Raw genomic sequence first — 20,490 nt, forward strand, 5'->3', positions numbered from 1 at the left:
CAACATTTCAGGCACCCATCTCTGCTTGCTCACATTTTGCTGCAAAGCCCTGTTGCTCTGGACCTCCCAGTGCCACCAGCTGTGCCCCAGGGCAGGCAGGACTGGAGGAGGAGCTGTGCTCTGGATTTCCACTCCACTGCTCATGTTTCCTAACACCCCTTCAAAAGCACCCATCAGCCCTCAGCCATGGGCTTTGGGCACCCCAGGGCTGCTGCAGGTCCTGTCTGCCCACAGCAGGATATGCTGGCAGGGTGACAGTGGCTCAGGGATGGCCAGGCTCACCCTCACATCCTCCTGGCTGTGAGCTCACTGCTCTCATTTCTCTTCCTGAGGGGTTGTAGGTTATAAGGAAGAGGAATTCAGCTGGACAAACTACCTGAAGTTAACAAAGGCTCAGGCAGCTCCTAAGCACCTCTTCATGGTCCGAAACACTGTGAGTAGCAGCATCTCCTTCCTGCCAGAGCCTACAGGTTCAGGTGTGATTCTTCCCCTCCAGCTGAGCAAAATGCTTCCACCAGCATTGGGCTTTGCTTTGTCCATCCCACACCCCTCAAGCCCACAGTGCTCAAGAGCCAGGAGTATGTGGCACACTTTGTTGCTCAGGATCTGTAGCTTGGGCACTCATTTGATATGCCCAGAATTGGTGCTGGTCTGATTCTATTTCTTCCAGGTTATCTCCTGGACAATTTAAAATGAAGTATTGATGAGAAGTAACTACTATTATCAACAATTACTTGGATAAAATATATCACCTAATGTTTCATAAGTATAGTTCCTTTGCCTCTTTGTATCTTTGTTGTTTCTGTGTCTGCCTATTTTTTTTCACATGGAAGCTTGGGTAAGGAAAGTGGGAATATAGGAGAATGACAATGCTGATTATTCCTTTATCAGTTGCAGAGGAAACTCACCCTACTGACAAATCAGCCTCTCCAAGTTATTTATTGTGTCTAAACCCTGCTGTTCATTGCTGCAACAACCCCACCAGTGTGTGTGATTGTCCTAGGGTGACATGTGGGTTTGCTTTCTGGAGGGGCCCCCTTTTGGAAGTTTTCTCCCAAATTTGCCCTAAACCAGGACAGTGATGCAGTGTTTTGTACAGAATTTGGATCTAAGAAATAAAGGCAAGGAAGGAAGAAGTGCCCCATCCCAGCTCCTCCTGCCATGCCTGAGGCATTGGTCACTGCTGACTGTCACCACAAACAAGTGTTCTGGGACAAAGCAGAATTAGTGTCAGTTTTCTTGGAATTTACTGGTTATAGAAGATCCTGAGGGTCTGAAGATCACTTTTCCTCTTTCTTTTTGTGGCCCAGCTGAGTTGCTCACCCACTTCCTCTTTCCTTGCACGGCAGCACACTGCCCATGCGGGAGCCTGAGTGGCCCCAGGCTGTCTGGAGGCCAGACAGGGTCTGGTTTTGGGAGGGCTTGGGCAGGTGCCTCCTTGCAGCAGGCGTGGGCAGTGGTGAGGAAGGAGCCGGGGCTGCAGCTCTGAAAAAGCTCTGCCCCTCTCTCCTGCCAGCACGAGGCTTCTCCAGGCTTCAAGGTGGGCATGAAGCTCGAGGCCGTGGACCGCATGAACCCCTCCCTGATCTGCGTGGCCACAGTGACTGACGTGGTGGACAATCGCTTCCTGGTGCACTTTGACAACTGGGATGATACTTATGACTACTGGTAAGGCCACAGAGGCCCTTGGAGGGCCAGTGCTGGGGAGACACCCACAGAGGGCCCTGTGTAAGAGCGTGGGTATGTTTTCTAGGTGTGATCCCAGCAGTCCATACATCCACCCGGTTGGATGGTGTCATGAGCACGGCAAACCCCTCACACCTCCTCAAGGTGAGTCAATGATCAGTCAGGTGCAGCCTGGGAGTGCATCCCCTTGGGAACAGGCTCCCCAGGGTGGCATGGGGGTCCTGGGGACACAAACTTCCTGCCAAGGCTCCTGTACACATGTTCAGGTGCAGCATGGTGCTTGTGTTAGGCCAAGTCTCCACTCAGAGATACGAGGAGACCCCAGCTGTGTGTGCACACCCAGCTGTTTCTGCTTCCTTGCACTGTGGGTTTCATGGGCCATGAGAAAATAGCAGCACTTCTTGGTGTCTCTCAGGTTCCTGTGTGCCCAGCAGACTTGGGTGGCCCTCAAAGGCAATGAGGCATTCTGGGGCACTTTCTCACTTTCTACAGGCCTGTCTCACCTCCTGCATCTTCCCCCTTCCAGATTATCCTGATCCTGACAACTTCACCTGGGAAAAGTACTTGAAAGAAACTGGAGCATCTGCTGTCCCAGCTTGGGCCTTTAAAGTGGTGAGTGTCACATCATCTGCTCCACCCCACCTGGGCAGGAATTTGGGCTTGTTTCTTTGTCAAATCTTTGCTTTTGTGACAAGTCCAGTGATGTTCTGTGTTCTCCTGCCACAGGCCTAGGCCAGGGTTCAGAAGTCAGGGCTATCCTGGGCAAAGAGTTCAAAATTGGGAAAAATGAGGAGTATGACTGTGCCCTCAGCTAAGCAGGAGCTGAGTGATGGAAAATAATTTAGGTTTGCTTGATTAGTTTTTGTCTCAAACTCCACCACCAGTGGCCACGTCCAGCCAAGCATGGTTGCAATACAGATCCCCAAAATGTGTCTCTTAGAGACCTTCTTCCCTGGGGCACATCTGTTAAAGGCAGCTCAAATGCAGGGAGGCTGTTTCTGCTTTCTCCTGTTGCCACTGTGAGCTGGGATGGCTCTTCCCTGGCCAGACCAGGGCTGGGAGCTGGGCTCGAGGAGGACACAGTGCTGGGAAAGCTGCTGAGGGGGCAGGAGTCTGAAGCTCCCTGCTCCCCCTGACTGGGCCCTTCCAGCGCCCGCCCCACGGCTTCCTGGTCAACATGAAGCTGGAGGCAGTGGACAGGAGGACTCCTTCCTTCATCCGAGTGGCCAGTGTGGAGGACGTGGAAGATCACAGGATAAAGGTGGGTGCTGGAGCACGGTGAGCCTGTGTGCAGGCACTGTGCTGGCTCACTCTGCCCTCCCCTCACTGGGAGTGTGCAAATGTGGGCAGGTCCCAGTGCCTGGCTCCAGGAGTGCCTTGTGAGCCTTGTGCTGCCCTCCAGCTCTACCCTGCTCCTTGCACTCAGCTAGGAGGGCTCCAGAGCTCCTCAGAGATGTGTGCTGGCATTTGAAGGGTAACCCCTCTCCGTGCTTCCCCAGGTGCATTTTGATGGCTGGAGCCACGTGTATGATTTCTGGATTGATGCAGATCATCCGGACATCCATCCCATGGGCTGGTGCTCAAAAACAGGACACCCACTGCAGCCTCCTCTCAGTAAGTGCTGCACCTGTGTCAGCTCCTCCCCACAGGGTAAAAGCACGCCAGACAACTCTGTCACTGCCACCTGCCCATGCAGAAACAGGAGGGCAGGTTCTGCTGAGAATGGGCAGGGAGGAGAGGCCACTCCATGGATGTGTCAGTAGGAAAAGCCCTCCCTGTTTGGTGCAGGCAGGGAGCGCAGAGCCCTGGCTCTGCCTGCCTCTGCTTGCAGCCTTGACAGCCTTTCTGCTGTTCCTCTCCTCTGCCTGCAGGGCCAAAGGAACCAGCCTCCTCTGCCCATGGGGGCTGCCCAAGCCTGGGCTGCAAGAGCATCCCTCACTCCAAGAGCTCCAAGTACAGCTTTCACCACAGGTGAGCTCCCTGGCACAGCCTGCAGGGGCACAGCTGCTTCCCTGCCAGGCTGGGCCAGCTCTGCCTCTGCTCCTCCTCACCTGCCCCCACCCACCAGCACCCAGCCTTTTCCTGCACTCACCCACACCTGGCTCTGCCCCCTGCTGCCCTGGGCCCCAGCTGGAGTAACCCCTGCGAGCCCCTCCCGTGCCTGTCCTGCAGCCCCAGAGCCCCTGGAGGTGTCCTGTGTGCCCACCTACCACGGGCACCTGTGGGCTGTGCAGAGGACAGTGCAGATGCTGTTCACTGGCACCAGCTGTGAGAATGCTGTTCCCTCCACCCCTCCTGGATGCCTTTCCCTGTCATGCTTTGAGCTGGCACGCCCCAAGAAGGAGCAGTGCATGGTTCCAGCTCAGGCAGTCACTTGAGGGACCTTTTCCAAGGGAAGCCAGGCTGGGTCTAGAGCCAACCCAGTACTAGGCTGGTGTCAGGAAGAGCCAGTGTGGTGGAGGATGTGTGAGGATGGGGAGGGCAGGTGTGCCTTCTGGGGGTTTCTCTGCTGGCCACACTCCTGGCACACACTCACTGCTCGCTCTGAGGCTGGTCTGGATGCCTGTGGGGGCCAGGGAAGATGGAGACTCTGGAAGCCCCAATGAGCTGCTCAATCAGCACACAGGTTCCTTGCCCAGGGTTGCAGGGATGGCAGAGGGCCAAGGTTTGTAGCTGGAGGGGCTGTGCCCTGCTCCTGCCCCCAGCAGCCTGGCCATGGGAATGGGCTCAACACATCATTTCTCTGCCTTCCATGGCCAGGGCAATGGCTGCCCGTGCTCGGGGGCAGAGGCGTGGCCCTGCTGGCTCGTCCCCAGTGCTGCTCCAAGCTGGGCCCAACGCTTGTGTCCCCTCTGTTCTCCAGGAAGTGCCCCACGCCGGGCTGCGATGGCTCAGGCCACGTGACGGGGAGGTTCACAGCCCATTACTGCCTCTCAGGGTGCCCGCTGGCAGAGAAGAACCAGGGCAGGCTCAAGGCCGACCTGTCTGACACCGAGGCCTCAACGCGCAAGAGGAGCCCCATGGGTTTCCCTCAGCGAAAGAAATCTCGGCACCACGGCAGGTAGGGGCACAGCCAGCGTGCGGGGAGGGCCCTGTGCCACCACTGCCCACCCTGCAGGGCTCACCAGCCCCCAGAGGCTCCTTGGCCCTGCTCCTGCCTGCTCTGCCGCTGTCGCTTTCTCTTCCCACGGCTTTGGCCGTCAGCCCTTTGGGTCAGGGCCCTTTGGGTCCCTGCTCCCACTGCCAAGGTGTTCTCTGGGCACTGGGGACAAGGGCCCTGGGCCAGGCCCAGCCCAGGACATCAGTGTTCCTGTCTCTTTAGAGGGAGACCTCCAAAGTACCGGAAGATCCAGCAGGAAGACTTCCAGAGTAAGTGCCATCCTCTGCCATGGTGTCACTGCAGAGCAGGGCTGCAGGTGCTGGGGTGGCTGGGGGTGCTGGGTGCTCCCTTGGCTCCCACAGGTCTGCCCCAGTGAGGGGCTTGTGGTCAGCTGCCAGAGTTGACCATGGGTAAGGGACGTCCCCACCTTGTGCCAGGGCTCACAAAGCTCCCTTGATTTGACTCTGGGGTTATGACTTGGAGTCTTTGAGTGCTTTAGGGCATAGAATTAGGATCCTCTCTATGGCATGTATTTTCTGTGGTGCTTTGACATGTTCAGACAGAGATAGTAGGAAGTTGTGCCCCAAAATTTCAGTGTGGTTGTGAACTGCCAAATTATTGCTGCCACACAGAAACCGGTGCTGGACAGCTGACTTGGCATTTGGTTCTGATGCAGACAAGCAGATGCCTGATGTATATTCCATCCAACATCCCTTTCTCCATGGGCTGTCCTGCCACCTACCCCACCACTGGGCGTGAGTGGAAAATGAATGATTAAAAGTCATAAGAACAAGGCAAAGCCAAGCTTGTCTCAACTTCTTTTCCCAGGATCCCCAATCCCATCTAAGCGAGCACTTGGATACACTGACACCCTGTTAACTCACAGGACAGCCACTAGCTCTTGATCCCTGCATGGAATGTTCTCATCTCTTACCTCGTGTCACACGTTGTGCTTTGTCCCCAGCTATTTCCTCAGACAACGTGCACCAGTCGCTCTTCATGTCCGCCCTGTCCGCCCACCCCGACCGCTCCCTGTCCCTGTGCTGGGAGCAGCACTGCAAGCTGCTGCCCGGGGTGGCTGGCATCACAGCAGCCACGGTGGCCAAGTGGACCATTGATGAGGTGAGGTGCTTTGGATGGCTCTGATGTGCCAGCGTGGCTGGGAGTGCCCTGCCTGGCTGCAGCACCATGGCACAGGCACCAGGCACTTCAGTGGCCATGTCCCTGGGTTAGTGAGGAGGGGTCTGCTGGAGACACTGTTACCTTTGTTCACTTTCTTGGCAGCCATGGTGACCCCTGTTGAGGCCTGAGTTGGTAGAGGAGCTCAGGCACCATCCCCAGCAGCCCCTGCCTGCTCTCAGGCACTGGCACAGCTGCCCATGGCAGTGATGGAGTGACCATCCCTGGAAGTGTTCAAAAGCTGTGTGGATGTGGCACCTGGGGACATGGTTTAGTGGTGGCCTTGGCAGTGCTGGTCAGTGGTGGCCTCGATGATCACAGAGGGCTCAGCCAATCTTAGTGATCCCCTGATGTCCCCATGACCCCTCTGGGTGCCCCTCTCAGGCCCGTGCCTGTGCCTGGGGCCAAGGGTAGGCTCTGGCATGGGAGGGCAGAGCAACTGCAGCCTCTGCCCCAAGAGCCCTGTGGCACCCTGCAGGGCTCAGAATGTGAGGATGTGGGCTCAGGAGGGGTCTCCAGCCAGAATCATTGCTCTGTCTTGACATTTCTCTCATTTATTCCAAGGTTTTTAGCTTTGTGCAGACTCTGACGGGTTGTGAGGACCAAGCCAAGCTCTTCAAGGATGAGGTGAGAAGGGCTGGCAGATGAGAGCAGGTGGTCAAGGACAGCTGTTTGCCACCAGGGCTGGGAGGAATTGGCCACTGGCCTTCCTGCAGTGGCTTGCTGCTGGGTGCTGAGGGCACATCCAGCACCTGGCAGTGCTCCTGCCCTGCAGCCCCACTGCATGGGAGGGTGCAGCTGTCTGGCTGTGTCCCCACGGAGCAGGAGGGAGCTGCTGGGGCCCAGGGAGCTGTGCTGCCCTGTTTTCCCAGCATGGGGGGATCCCCTCTGAGGGGATGTGAATGGGGGGCAGGAGGAGGATGGTGCTGCAGCCTGAAGAGCATCATCACCTCCTGCAGGGAGCTGCTCCTCCTCACCCCTTCATCCTTCCCCCTCTGCCCCTCTCACCAGCACTGCTGCCTGTCAGGGTTGGTGTTTTTGGGCCCTCTGTGGGCAGATGTGGTGAGGGTGGCTCTGACACCCGGGACTGATCCTGGGCACCCTGGCCACAGCCACTGTCACAGCCTGTCTGGGAATGGCCCCAGTGCCTTAAGGGTGCTCAGGCAGGCAAAGCTGAACCAGGGCAGTGTCCACAAGGGCTGGTCCCTGGAGCAGGAAATGGATGGCTGCTTGCTCAGAGCAGGTTGTGGTGGCTCTGTGCTGTGCCGTGGGGCTCCAGCACAGAATCCCAACCTGGCTGCAGTGTGGGCTCCTGGGATGGCCCCTGAAGAGCTTCTCCCCCTCTGCCCTTTGCACATCAGCTGCCAGCTGGGATTTCCCTGGGGAAGTGCTGTGGATGGGCCCTGCCCTGGTCTCTGGGGTCACCCGTGGCTTCTGCCCAGGTCATGCTGGTGCTGGCTGTCCCCAGGAGTGCCAGCCCAGGTGTGCAGTAGTGCCTTTGTCCCTGCTCTCCTTCCCAGATGATCGATGGCGAGGCGTTCCTCCTGCTGACGCAGGCTGACATCGTCAAGATTATGAGTGTCAAGCTGGGCCCGGCACTCAAGATCTACAATGCCATCCTCATGTTCAAGAACGCTGATGACACCTTAAAGTGACTTCTCTTGGCCCACCTGGGACCCTCCCTCATCACTGGTGCTGCCAAACTGTCCGCTCAGGACAGAGATCCCCCAGCCGACCGCAGCTTGTCCCGTCCCGCTCGTGTCCTCCCGGTGCCACACATCCCCTCCCAGCCCCCTGTCCCATCCCGTTCCCTGCCCGCTGCCCTTCTGCAGCGCTGGGCCCACCCTTGGGGGCAGGGAGGGAGGGTGCAGGTGGCACTGGCCCAGCTTGGTGCCCCAGCTGCCCCACTGTGTCCTGCCGTGGGTCAGGGGTGCTGAGGGCCGGGGGAGCCCTGTGGAGGTGTCACAGCGGGGACTGGCACCCAACTGGAGTCCCCCAGGCAGGGAAGGGACTGCCTGCCTGCAGCCATGCTCACACCCACTCCAAGGCTGCTCTTGCCTTTGCTCAGCAGCTGAGAGAGATTTGGGGTTTTTCCCTCTGTGTGATCATCTGGGGCTACTTGTGCTAACACCGTTTCCAAGGAACATTCTTGAGGAGCTTCTGCTCATTTTGCCTTTTTCTCTGAATTCTTTTGACTTCCCCTTTTTGAGGCCAGTTGATGACTGCTTTGCCCCTACACTGCACTGCAAACCAGTGGCCACCTCTTGTCCCTTCGGGGAGCAGCTGTCTTGGCAGCTGCTCTGCCCATGACCAGCGCCTGTGCTTTCTTCCTCTTTCCTGGAATTCAGCAGCCTCAGGGCCCTTCCAGGTCAGGGCTGGCTGGATGCAGAAAAGGCTCCACTTCTTGCACCTCAGACTGTTTTGTCCAGCTCTTCTCTGGGAGAAAGGATGCTTGGATAACTTGTTCCACTCACACCTATTAAAGAGTCCTCTAGAAAGGAAGTTGGGCCCTCTTTGGTCGTGGTATTAGGATCAGGGCCCTCTCTAGGTTGGGGACAGGTGCCAAGGACAAAAAGCATCCATTGCTCCAATAGGCAGATCCACAGTCGCTTCTGAAGGCATTCCTGAGTTGGCTGAGTCAATTCTGCCAAGCTGCCTTCTCCCCACTCTTTACCCTCACAAGGCACCCAGGTTTTGCTGCCTGAAGAGCAGGATCTTCTGCTGTCCCTGGATCCCTTACCTGCAGAGCTGAAAGAAATCAAGCACTTAGCTGGTTTGTTTCTGTCCTTTTACATAGCACCTTTCCAACAGGGCCACAGGCAGTTTGGGAATGCTCATGTAGCACTGTCCTTTGTGATGGAGGAGGGACCAAGGGGCTGCAGAGCCAGAAAAGCCAACATTGCTGGGGGTGCTGGCCGAGTCCCAGCAGCTTCTGAGAAGCCCCTGTGCCTCCTGGCAGGCCCCACACTGCTCTCCATGGTCCATCACCTGGCACACCTGTGGGAGCTGTTGGAGCAGGGGCTGGCCATGCAGTGCTGGAGGATGGCTCAGATGGCACCTGCCCAGGGCCCAGCCCAGGTCTGCTTCATTCTCCATTCCCAACAATGGCATTCCAGTAATCAAACAACCCCCCCCTTTGCCAGTGCCCAATGACAGGGATGCAGAGGTGTGAGCAAGTGCACCAGCAATGTGTCCTGGAGCTGTGCTGCCTTGGGAGCTGCTGTCACATCTGGGTCAACCTGTTTGAGGCTTCCCATGGAAATGTAGCATTTTGTCTCTGTTACTGAGTATTTGGGGTCATGTTTGACCTGCTCTTGAAACGTCTGCTGCTTGCTCTTCCCGCAGGACTTGCAACTTGTCCATGCCTTTGTTTTGTCATTGCTTGGGTTTGATTTAGGCAGCTTTCCTTCTCCTTTCCTTTTTTATGTCCTTGCATCTTTTCAAGCGCTGCAGTGTGGCCAGCTGTGGAGAGAGGGAGTGGGAAGGAGCAGCTGTGTCCCTGGGTCCCAGAGTCAGTCCCCCAGCCACCCTTCCTCTGTGGGAAGTGGAGGTTGGTCTCTTCAGCTGATGGAGAGTCTCTTTCTGGGCAACTGTGTGCGGGGGCAGAAGAGGAGGAGGCCTGGGACCTTCAGCCCAGGCTGTGAATGGTGCTGAGACTTTTCCAGGTGGGATCTGGAATGAAAAAGCTCCCTCACACTGGACACAGCCCTTGAGCTTGCAAGGACCCATTTCAGGAAAGCATCCTATTCTCATCTGCTGTATTCCCATGTGTGAAGTCATTCCTCCTGCTGTGGAAGGGACTGAGCACCATCCCAGGGACAGGAGCTGCTACCCAGGCACCAGATCTGAAACTGCTGTGAAGGAGGGAGAGCCTGTGTCTCACAGGGCAGCCTGGGAGAGCAGAGGTGGTGAGGAGCTCAGAAGATCCTGCTGAGGGGCAGAGGAGCCATGAGCCAAGCCCTGGCTGCCTCCAGGGCTGGCTACAACCAGCACCACTGGCTCTTGCTCTGCTGCTGGCTGCAGCCAAGCCCTGCTCTGCCTGGCAGAGGTGCATCCCCACGCTGTGCCAGCACAGCACTTCCTGCACGGGGCTCTCCTCACCTCCCTCTTAGAAGCAGACGTGACCTGGGCCGGTCTGCCAGGGTGCTGCCCCTCCTCTGGCTGCAGGGCTGGAGCCCAGGGGTGAGCTCTGTGCTGGGAGCAGCTGTCAGGAGCACCAGTCCCACTGAAGGGTGGGGGGAGCTGTGTCACACTCCTGCTGCATTGAGCATCCTCAGCCTCTCAGGCTGATGTACCTCTTGGGGTACAGAGCTGCTGGGTTTGTCTGGGTGAGGGAGTTACAGGCTTTGTAGGTGGTCAAGGGCTATTTACTGTTAAAACTTATAACCTTCTGTGTCCTTTAAACCAAACCCAAAGCATTGTGTACATGTGGATGGGTGATTGTGGGAGTACCATGACACCATTCCCCTGCTGTTGGTGTGTTGCTGTTTTAGGGTGGGGGTCTCTGGGGCTGTGGAGGCAGCAGACACCCACCCCAGGGTCTCATGTGATGTGTCCTCTGTGAGCAGTTGTCCCTGGTCCCAGCAGGGAGGAAGGTTTGCTGCACCCCTGGCCTTGGTAGGTTCTCCAACCCCACAGAGCATGGAGTGGGAGTCCCCCCTCAGGGACTGTTAAGGACAGCTGTGACCAAGGCAGAAGCACCAAAGTTTTCTGTCCTTCCCCTGCTGCCTGACCAAATTCCTCACAGGGACATTTACTGCCGTGTCACTAGGAATCCAGAGAGGACAGTGGGCTGTCCTGACCCACAGGTTGTCCTCTGGGGCCTTTCTGAGGGTTGTGACTGCAGCCAGCATTTCTGAGTCAATGAAGAATTCTTCAAGTGGAATGTTTTTCTGAGTGGAGGTCCCCAAGTCTCTGTTTCTGCCATTGCTGCCCCTGCACTGGTGTTGGCAGGGCTCAGCTGGAGCCATGGGGGGGTCCCACTGTGCTCCAGCCCCAGCTGTGGGTGTCTCCTGGGGGCTCACTCTGGCTGCGGGGGAGCAGTTGGAGCCTCTTGGGAAACTTTTCCTGCTCCCAGTGGAAATGGGCGGCTCTGGGACAGTGCGAGCCAAGGTCTCCATTTCCATGAGAGCAGCCAGCCTGGAGCTCAGCAGGGAGGGTGGCTGTGCCTGCCCTCGCCCTCCTCTGCTGCTCTCCGTGGTGATCACAAGCACTTTCAGAAGAGAAAAGCGCCCTGCAATGGTCTGGGAGGGCAGGGGGCTTGGGGCAGCTGCTGCCTGCAGGGGCACATCTGGGCCCTGGGTGTGGTGAGGTTGTTGGAAGAGGGAGCCAGGAGAGGGGTGTGACTTTGCCACTCGGGTTCCTCACTCCTCATCCGCCAGGAGAGCTCCTCGGTGCAGAGAGGGAAGGACAGGAGGGCTGCAGCCTGGCTCCCTTCTTCCAGCCTAGCCCTTCCCTCTGGGGCCTGTGGCTCACTGGTACTTGGAGGGGGGAATGGGGACCATATTGTGGAGGGAGTGTGATTATGATAACAAAAGCTTTTTTGCACTTTCATTCATTTTGCACTCTTTCTTAATTTCTTTTTTTCTGTGTTTTTGATATTGGCGCCTCCTCTCTGTGTTTTCATAATGAAAATCCTTCTGTTGTAGCCAGTGCAGCTATTCTGGAACTGTGTGTCCTGAATGTACAGAGATTTAAAGGCTCTATATATATAAATTTATAGTGGTACAAAGGTAAATTTATATATATAGATGATGGTGTGATGTGTTTTGTCAGTGTTTTAAAATAATAAACGAATGTGAGCAACAGAGGCCTGTGAAGCAGGAGTGGTCACTGTGCTGTGGGAGCGGTCACTGCAGGGCTGGAGCTGTCACTGTGCTGCAGGGCAGTGGTGCAGCAGGAGCAGTCCCTGCGCAGTGGGGTAGCAGGGGCGGTCACTGCGTGGGTGCCACTCTGCATGGCCAGCAGGGTCACTGTGCAGCACGGGAGGTCACTGCAGTGGTCACTGCAGCAAGAGCAGTCAGTGCAGGGGTCACTGTGTGCCCAGGGGTCAGTGCAGGGGTCAGTGCAGGGGTCAGTGCAGGGGTCAGTGCAGCGGGCAGTGCAGGGGTCACTGCAGGGGTCAGTGCAGCGGTCGGTGCAGGGGTCAGTGCAGCGGTCGGTGCAGGGGTCAGTGCAGCGGTCAGTCCAGGGGGCAGTGCAGCGGTCAGTGCAGGGGTGAGAGCAGCAGTCAGTGCAGGGGTCAGGGCACTGGTCAGTGCAGCAGCCAATGCAGCAGTCAGTGCAGCGGTCGGTGCAGGGGGCAGTGCAGGGATCAGAGCAGGGATTAGTGCAGCGGTCGGTGCAGCAGCCAACGCAGCGGTCAGTGCAGCAGCCAATTCAGCGGTCAGTGCAGCGGTCCCCGCTCCGCCCGGGGCGAACCCCCCGCCCCTCTCCGCATTCCCGGGGGTTCCAGCGCCCGCCCGCCCGCGGGACCCCCGCGGCAGCCAGGACAGGACAGGGACAGGGACCGCGAGTGGGACAAGAAGCAGGCCGGGATGGCGGCAGGGCCGGGCCGGTTTATTGATCCCAGCGCGGGGTCCGCAGGGCGATGAGCGCGGCGGGGCCCGGGCGGCTCCCCCAGCCCCGGCAGCGGCCCCGCGCCGCCTCGGCCGCGATCAGCCCCAGCAGGAGCAGCAGCGCGGCCGCCAGCGCCAGGCGCACGGCGTTGCACAGCGTGTAATCTGCAGGGACAGAAGGGACCGTCACTGCCCAGGAACCCACTGCGACACCCCAGTCCTCCCACGGGGGCAGCAGGGGATCCAAGGGGACGCACAGGGCAAGGGGACACCCCAGGCAGGTCCTCGGCCAAAGAGAGACAAAGCGAAGTTCCTAAGGAGCAAAGAGAGCCCCGAGGGGGCCCCCTATGTACCTCCCACATCCCTGTCCCCTGGGACACCCTCTGCTCACAGCCTCTCACCTGTGACCCCACCAAGTGGCACCAAAGATGGAAAGGAGGGAAGAAACATGAAGCTGGCCCACTGCCAGCGAGATGGTGACACTGAGCTGTGACAAGATGTTATGACTGTTCCTGGGGCTGGGAGGTGCAGGGAGAGGTGTCCTTTGACATTTATCCTCACCTATCAGCCCAGCAACCTTGGTCTCCAGGTCATCTATAGGGTCTCTGAGGAGCTGGCCAGGCTCAAACGCAGGTGAAGGAAGCTGGAACCCTCTCCTTGGTCCCTTCATACAGCTGCTTTCCTGCCCTAAACTCTTTCTAGTTCCCCCAGGATGTGACAGATTGCAGGGAGGAAGAGTGGAGCAGGATGTGGCTGGGGCGATGTCTCACCTCTCACCACCAAGTCCAGGGTGTTGCTGACAGCAGACCATTCTTTCCAACCCTTCATGCACTGGCAGCTGTAGCGGCCGCTGTGACCTTTCTGCACGAGGGAGAAGTTGTGGTTCCCTTGTTCCCTGAGGAACAGCAGCACTTCCATCTGGCCCTCCAGGTACAGGTAACAGCTGGTGCTGGGCTGTGTGGTGGTGCAGCGGAACATCACCTCAGCTCCCACATCCACCTCGTGCCCAGGGAGGACAGAGAGGTCGGGTCGGGGCAGACGGAGCTCTGGGAGGACAGGAGAGGGAGTGAGAAGGTGCAGAGGGCTCTGACGTGGTGCCAGGAGCACCAGGATCTCTGTGAAGCCACCAACTGCCTCAGGCAGAGGTGAAGGTGGTCCCCACCTCCCCAAGCCAGGGAAGAGGAGAAAAACCTTGTCCATCATGGAAATGGCCACAGGCATCCTGGTGTGCCCTGGGGCGTGTGACCCCACAAGGGGGGAAACAGCACATCCCTCACCTTCCACAAAGACTTCCAGTCCAGTGCTTCGAGCCAGCTCAGTGTCTCCCTCCAGGTAATGGCAGACGTAGCTACCTCTGTCCTCGTAGGTGGCATTAGAGATGGAGAACTCGGCCTTGCCACCACTCTGCTCCAGGGTGGGGAGCTGGTGGCCGCCCTTGTACATCCTAAAGCTCCCACTGCTGCACTGGCAAATGCAGTAGATGGTGGTGGAGCCTCCAGGTGGGATCACCCCTGGTGGCTTCTGGAAGATGGAAATTGTGGGGGCACCTGCACAGGGAGAGAGATGCTGCCAGCCAGACAGGGACCCCCAAGCAGCTGCCCTGCTGTGAGCCCGGGGCTGCCACCAGGCCCCATCTCCACACAAGGGTGAGTTTTATTCCAGGGGGCTGTGGAAGAGCCCTGGGAGTTGGGTAGGCCCAGAAATGTGTCCAAACTCCCCATCTACCTTCTACCTCAAGATACTCACTTGGTGTAGCCTCGCCCAGTGACACCAGCCAAGCGCCTGCAAGAGAAGCAGCCGTGTAACACCTCCATGGAGTGTCTGGGCAACACCTCCCGTCGCCCTCTGGGAATCCCCACAGCCTCTGGCACTCACCCAAGGCCAGCACACGGGTCACAGGTGGCATCACGTCCCTCTTGGCTCCCTCAGTATTCGGCTCAAGCAGGGCTTCTGCAGAGGGAAGCGTTGGCCAGAGGCACCGAGCAGCTGCGGGGCTCCTTGTGGCTCCTGACACAAGCTCGCTGTCACAAGCTGCCTCCTGTCCCACGGCTTGGCTTTCTGCAGCACGACTGCAGGGCTGGGGTGGCTGAACGGGAACCACAGTGTCCAGTCACATGCCCAGGGCAGGGCCCCTGTGACAACTTAAGACCCGGCAGACTTTGGGAGAAAGGCTATCAGGACTTTTTGTTTCTCTTTCTTAGGTCCGGTCACTTGATGGTGAAATGGCTTCTTCTCTGCCTTATGAAATAGGGGTTTGTTTTGCAACCACAAACCCACAAGTTTGGTGGCTCAGCAGATTGAAATAGAAGGGAAGGAACTTGACTTCCTTTTTGGTCCTTTCCTGGCCTACAGGGTCCATCTTTGCAGGAGGGACAGCAACACCTCCTACCCGTAGGTCTGGGTGCATCCCACAGCATTGGTCCCACTCCTCATCCATCCAAACCCCCTCAGTCCCACACCGGAGCAACCCATGGTCCTTACTGCAGACAGCTGCTGCCTTCCACCCACTCCTGGAGCCAGGTGCACCTCAGCTGCATCTTCCCTGGGTTGCCAGTGATGTAGACAGAGCTCCCTTTGACAATAGTGAGGGGCTAATGAAACAGGGACAGTCGCTTGCACCCCTGGATGTGGGAGAAGGGAAGGGATGAGTCCTGGCACTGGGGCTGTGTGGGACACGTGCAGCTTGGCCAGGAGTCCTGCTCTGAAGGTGTTTGTAGCTCCCTGCCCTCCTGTGAGCTGCAGGCAGCACATCCTGTCCCCTCTGCATCTGCAGCCTCTGCCACAACCGGCCCCTGCAGGAAAAACAGGGAAGGCTCAGGGCTGGGAGGGTGGGGGTTATATGGGTGTAAACCAGGGGGAAAAGGCAAAGCTGTACTTCTTCCAGACCCTTTCCTACCCTTTTCCTTTTTCCCCCTTCAGCCGTTTTGGTCTCCCTTGGAGATTCCATGGGCAAGGAGAAGTTTGGGCAGCAGGGTGCCCTATGGCCTCTTCCTGTTCTGGGCACCTCCTCTGGCCCTCTCTCCTGTCTAACCACCCTTTGCCTCCCCCAGCCGCAACTAATTCTTGGCATTGATGACTTAGTATTTGAGCTTTTATATTTTTCATATATTTGTAATCTTGCAATTCTTTAGTGTATAACTCTAAACTCCATATTCAGTGTGAGCTGCTGCTTTCCCATTTTGGTCAGACACAACAATTCCTCTCCAGGCCTGGCAATCAAGGACTCCTCACCGTCTCAGGCCCCAAGAAATGCAAACAAGTGAGTTGGGGGGAGCAAACTAGGGGTAATGACTTCATTACCTGAAGCTGTAATTGGAAGATTAACCCCCAAAAGGCAAATGGACCAATCTTATAAAAGTTATTAAACTATGAAAACCTGTGGACCATTGTCCATTTTGGGTGTAGCCCCTGAGGGGCTTTGTCTATCTGAAATAAACAAAGCCTGAAGGCCCTTCAATAAATAGAACTGCTTATTATTCCCTTAATTTTATCTGGCCTCTGTTTTTAGGTACCCCCAAAAAGGCATCAGCATCTCCTTGGGGAGCTCCTTTCAGCCCCACAGCCCCCACTGGCCACACCAAACTGCTCTGGGCTCACCAGTGCCCAGTAGAGAACAAGCCCTGGCCATTCCATGGCTCTGGCCTGGCTCCCACTGTCCAGGATGATGTTGGTGGCACTGCTGTGGGCCCATCCATGGGCACACTGGAATCCTTGCTCCCCTCTCCAGAGCCTTTTCTCACATCCCTCACCCTGAGACTGACCTTGGGGTGCACATCCAGAGCATGGGACTGTGGAAAGAGCTTTCCCCCTCCATCCCCACTGCTGGGAGTTGCCTGATCCAGCAGCCTGAGAGAGAGGAGGCTGCCACAGCTCCAAGGCCCCAGGTCCAAGCAGTTGTGAGTCCCCAGAGGACAGAGGGGGTCACACACACAGAGCCAGTACCACAGGTGTGGGCAGGCACACAGGGCCTCCCACAAACAGCACCAACAGGATGTGCCCCTCACTGTATCCCTCCAAGCACATTTGAGCTTAAAATTCAAAAGCTTTAATGAACAATGCACTGTCAGAGTCTCACCACCATAAACGGTTCTACAGGCAGTATGGAAAGATGTGGCTGGAGACGATTCCTCATATCCACTTCAGCAACTCCAAAGAACTGCCCTGTGATCTGGGCTTCACCCCCAGCTGCAGCTACACCTCCCTCTACTGCCCAAAGCTGGCACCTCAGCAGCTGCATTGCCAACAAGACAAGGATGCCACCCTCTGACAGGAGTCAATGTCCCCAGCGTTCCTGAACCCAGCCAGTTTAGCCCTTTCTGCCACTGGACATTCTCAGCTCAGAAGCACAGAATATGCTGCCTTGGAAGGGAGCCATCAGGATCATTGAGGCAAACTCCTGGCTACAGTGCAAATATGTAAATCAGTAGGTTCTTCTTTTTTTGGCTCTGAAGGAAAACATTATCACCTGACGTTTTCCTTTCAGTTATCTTCCTTCCCCAGTTCAATTCTGCAGCCTCAAGTCACTGGCTAGAGCAGAAGTATGCCCATACTAGAAAAAAAAAAAAAAAAAAACAAAAAACCAACAGGGAAGGATAAAGAAATACAAGCTGTTTCCAAACCATGCAAACATCACAAGAAACCACCCCTGCTGCCAAAATCCAGCAACTGCTGCAGTGCTCCCGCTCAGCAAAGCAGACTCCAGCAATGATTTGGTGGGACCATCATGTTTGTAACACCTGAGCCATGTCTCCCCGTAGCCCCGCTGGCCTTGGCTGTCTCTTCCCACCTGGATTCTCCGTGGCTGTTGGTGGAGGCCCTCATCACAAACTCTCAACAACGCAGAAGCATCTTCAGACAAGCTAAGCATGAAGTAATCTCTGTCTGCTGTTCCCACAGCACCAGGTGAGCGTGCAGCCGTGCTCCCAGCCTGCAGCAGGAACCAGCCTGCAGCAGCTTTCCCAGGAAAGGGCTGCACAATTGTCAGGGCAGACTGCACAGCCTTCTAACCTGCCTCTGCTGAAGGGAGGCAGCACACTCGGGCTCCCAAGGCAAGCAGCAGCAACCCACAGTTCACTGAAGTACACCCAAAATGCTACACGGTGCAACCTTGACTACAAGTTGTGCCACAGACATTTTTAGATTTTAACCATTAAGCTAAGCTGTCGCAGACATCCTTTCACTAAAAATCCTTTCTTTAGGATTTTCCTTTCTGGGAAGCTGAGGCCCCAGAAAAAGAATGTAAACAATGGTTATCTGCTGCTGCGGAATGCAACAGGTGCACCTGTGATTGGCCCATGTTGGATGTTTACAATTAATGGCCAATCAAGGACCGAGCTCTCGGACAGAGTCGGAGAGAGCTCCTTTGTTATCATTCTTTTCTTTTCTATTCTTAGCTTAGCGAGCCTTCTGAGAACTTTTCCTTCTATTCTTTTTAGTATAGTTATAATGTAGTATATGTATCATAAAATAATAAATCAAGCCTTCTGATCATGGAATCAACATTCTCATCTCTCTCTCATCCTGAAAACCCTTGTGACCACGGTCACACTAAGCCACAAATGGTTTTTTACCTGTCACAGAAAGTTTAGGACTGTGATTTAAAAAAAGCCAAAAGCTTAGGAAATAATGCTGCTAAAGAAGACAAAAGAAAGCACATTCCTAAGATTAAATTTTAAAAATATTTTATTTAAATGATATTTTTATCTTCTTTTTTGTTTAATTTTTCACACTTGAAACTATGCATTAATTCAAATACTGTGATAAAAGCGTCATCTTGAATTGTAAAATAGTAACATATTCTTCTTGAAAATATCAACAGGAAAATGTTTTTTCCACCTGAGTTGTTTCAGATTAGTTCAAAATAATAAGAACTGATTCTTACAAGCAGCTTTTATTGGTTTTTTAGTGAACCTGCATTTTCCAAAAGAGAAAAAAAATTATAATGTCAGACTACTTTCTTTTCTTATTATCTACCTAGTTTTGCCTTTCATTTTCAGTTTCAATTCTGAGAGCCGAGACGCTGGAGAATAAATGTCTCATTAGATCCCTCCCTGTCCCTCCTCTCTGAATGCTGGTGTTTGTTCTGGCTGTGCTACATCCAGAGAGAACTACAAGGAAGGCTTTGGTCCAGACATGCAAAACTGCTCCAAACAGCCCAGGAGGTGCCTCAGCTTGCTCTGTCCACCTCTCAGACTAGCAAATGAGAAAAAGCAGGCAAGAGAAGGGTCAGTTTTATTGCACCTATCAAGGGAAGGACTCATTTTACTTACCTTCTGTCATGGCATAATCCCAGACACAACTGAGCTTCACACATGATCCTCGGTGGGGCACTGGAGAGAATCAAATGGTCAAAGTGAAAAACCCCCTTGTGTTTGAGGTAAAGGTGTTTGATAAGGGAAGGAAAAGCTGCACATGGAAGAAAAGCAAACCAAGGGATTCATTGCCCACCTCCCACGGGCAGGTTCAGCCATCCCCGGGATAGCCTGGCTCCAGCATGGTTACAATGACGGCAGGACAAATGCCACCACCCAAACACCCCCTTCTCTCTTCCCCAGCCTGCCCTGGGAGCACAACGCTGCTGTGTCCCTCTGTCCCCGGCTGGCCAGGGCTCCTGGCAGCGCTGCAGGACCCATCCCCACCCCTGCAGAGGCCCATGGCTATCTGCAGTCCCACCACAGCTCTGAGAGTCACAGGGATGAGGGCCTGGAGGAATGGGAATCTGCCTGGAGAGGGGTCAAAGCCGTGGAGCACTGACCTGCACACCATCATCACAATCAGCAGCAAGGTGAAAGGAGGAAGAGGTGAGGAGGCTTCCCTGCAGAGGTGCCTCACTGCATCCCTTGAGATTTCTCCTTCATTTGCCCCGAGTCACCGTGTCCTGCAGGTTCATTCTTCACACATTCCAAGTGGTCTCATGTCTCTGTGGTCTTTGTGCCTGCACTCTGCAGTCCAGGCAGGCTCAGTGTGGTGTCGTGTGGTCCCCACATGGTCTGTAACAGTCCATGGGGCTGAAATTTGTCGTATGTGATCTCTGCAGTGCAAGTGATCTCCATATGGCCCCACGACCCATTAGATAGAGCCCCTTCACCCAGGACAGTTTGGGTGATTCTGCAGGCTAGTCTGGGACAGGAGACCAGGCCCTGATGGCCCTGGGCCCACAGCAGTGTCCCCACACAGTCACGCCCCACACCCCTGCAGCCATATCCCCACACATGCCCATATCACATCCCTCTAGGTGCATCCCTACATATTTCCACATCCATGTAGCCACATCCCCACGTGAGGGAAATGGATTTGTAGAGAGTTCTCAGGGCCTGACAGAAGGCCCACACAGTATACATCCATCCAAACTTCGAGATAAGAAATGCTGACTTAGAAATGCCATGGAACAGGACAGATATTGGTGAGAGACAAATGGAGCTAGAAACAAGTTTCAAAAGATGGCGTTGCAAATAAGACTAAATACTTTAGAGAAACAGAACCATGAAAGACGCATTGTAGTGGGACCCATGAGGGGTCATTTTAGATGATTGGCTTTAAAGCATCTACAACATGGTGTGGCTAAACCTGATAGGCCAAGAAACACTTAATAGTGTATTGTAATTAGGAAATAGTTTACTTCTGATTGTGATGATGTGAATTATAACATCTGTATTATCTCACCCTTCTTATGAGACTGAAAATAGAATAAAAGTTTTTAAAACATCTCTCAGTTACCCCATCTCTAAATCAGAAAAAAATATGATCCAACACCCACGTGTTCCCATACCCCATCCAGGTATCCACATTCCCATTTCCCTGCCGCACAGGCGAGTTCCCTCCCCGGTCCCGCGCACTGCCTTTCGTGTCGCCTTGCTCCCCGCCGCTATTTTTGCTGAAAACTTACCAAAAGCACATTTCCCCGCATGAGCGTCTGCAGCGGGGAAACGAAACTCTCGGTCCGGGAGGCGGGACCAGGGAGGCGGAGCA

The 20,490-nt window shown here is 55.4% G+C and overlaps 2 protein-coding genes across 3 annotated transcripts in view; one reads left to right on the forward strand and one right to left on the reverse strand.

Annotated features, from left to right (window-relative positions):
• The window catches only part of L3MBTL1 (L3MBTL histone methyl-lysine binding protein 1), a 28,172-nt gene extending 16,400 nt beyond the window's left edge, over positions 1–11,772 (forward strand). The window contains exons 12-23 of one of the 2 annotated variants that reach the window (XM_064730248.1): positions 333–433; positions 1,517–1,668; positions 1,754–1,830; positions 2,213–2,298; positions 2,837–2,947; positions 3,186–3,300; positions 3,558–3,657; positions 4,550–4,747; positions 5,009–5,055; positions 5,751–5,908; positions 6,530–6,592; positions 7,486–11,772. In XM_064730248.1, coding sequence (XP_064586318.1) covers positions 333–433; positions 1,517–1,668; positions 1,754–1,830; positions 2,213–2,298; positions 2,837–2,947; positions 3,186–3,300; positions 3,558–3,657; positions 4,550–4,747; positions 5,009–5,055; positions 5,751–5,908; positions 6,530–6,592; positions 7,486–7,620 — 1,343 coding nt within the window. In that variant the 3' untranslated portion in view covers positions 7,621–11,772. The remainder of the gene's footprint in view (positions 1–332; positions 434–1,516; positions 1,669–1,753; positions 1,831–2,212; positions 2,299–2,836; positions 2,948–3,185; positions 3,301–3,557; positions 3,658–4,549; positions 4,748–5,008; positions 5,056–5,750; positions 5,909–6,529; positions 6,593–7,485) is intronic. The other variant, XM_064730249.1, reaches the window with a different exon arrangement.
• Positions 11,773–12,469: 697 nt separating this feature from the next.
• On the reverse strand, positions 12,470–20,424 carry LOC135456323 (leukocyte immunoglobulin-like receptor subfamily A member 1). The gene is made up of 8 exons (XM_064730106.1): positions 20,408–20,424; positions 19,277–19,529; positions 18,792–18,851; positions 14,398–14,608; positions 14,269–14,304; positions 13,800–14,069; positions 13,293–13,568; positions 12,470–12,687 (listed from the first exon to the last, which is right to left on the reverse strand). Exons 4-8 carry the CDS (start codon positions 14,426–14,428, stop codon positions 12,524–12,526), a joined length of 777 nt encoding a protein of 258 aa, XP_064586176.1. The 5' UTR covers positions 14,429–14,608; positions 18,792–18,851; positions 19,277–19,529; positions 20,408–20,424; the 3' UTR covers positions 12,470–12,523.
• Between the last annotated feature and the right edge of the window lie 66 nt (positions 20,425–20,490).

This window comes from Zonotrichia leucophrys, chromosome 20 (genome assembly GCF_028769735.1).
Source record: "Zonotrichia leucophrys gambelii isolate GWCS_2022_RI chromosome 20, RI_Zleu_2.0, whole genome shotgun sequence".
Lineage (NCBI taxonomy): Eukaryota > Metazoa > Chordata > Aves > Passeriformes > Passerellidae > Zonotrichia > Zonotrichia leucophrys.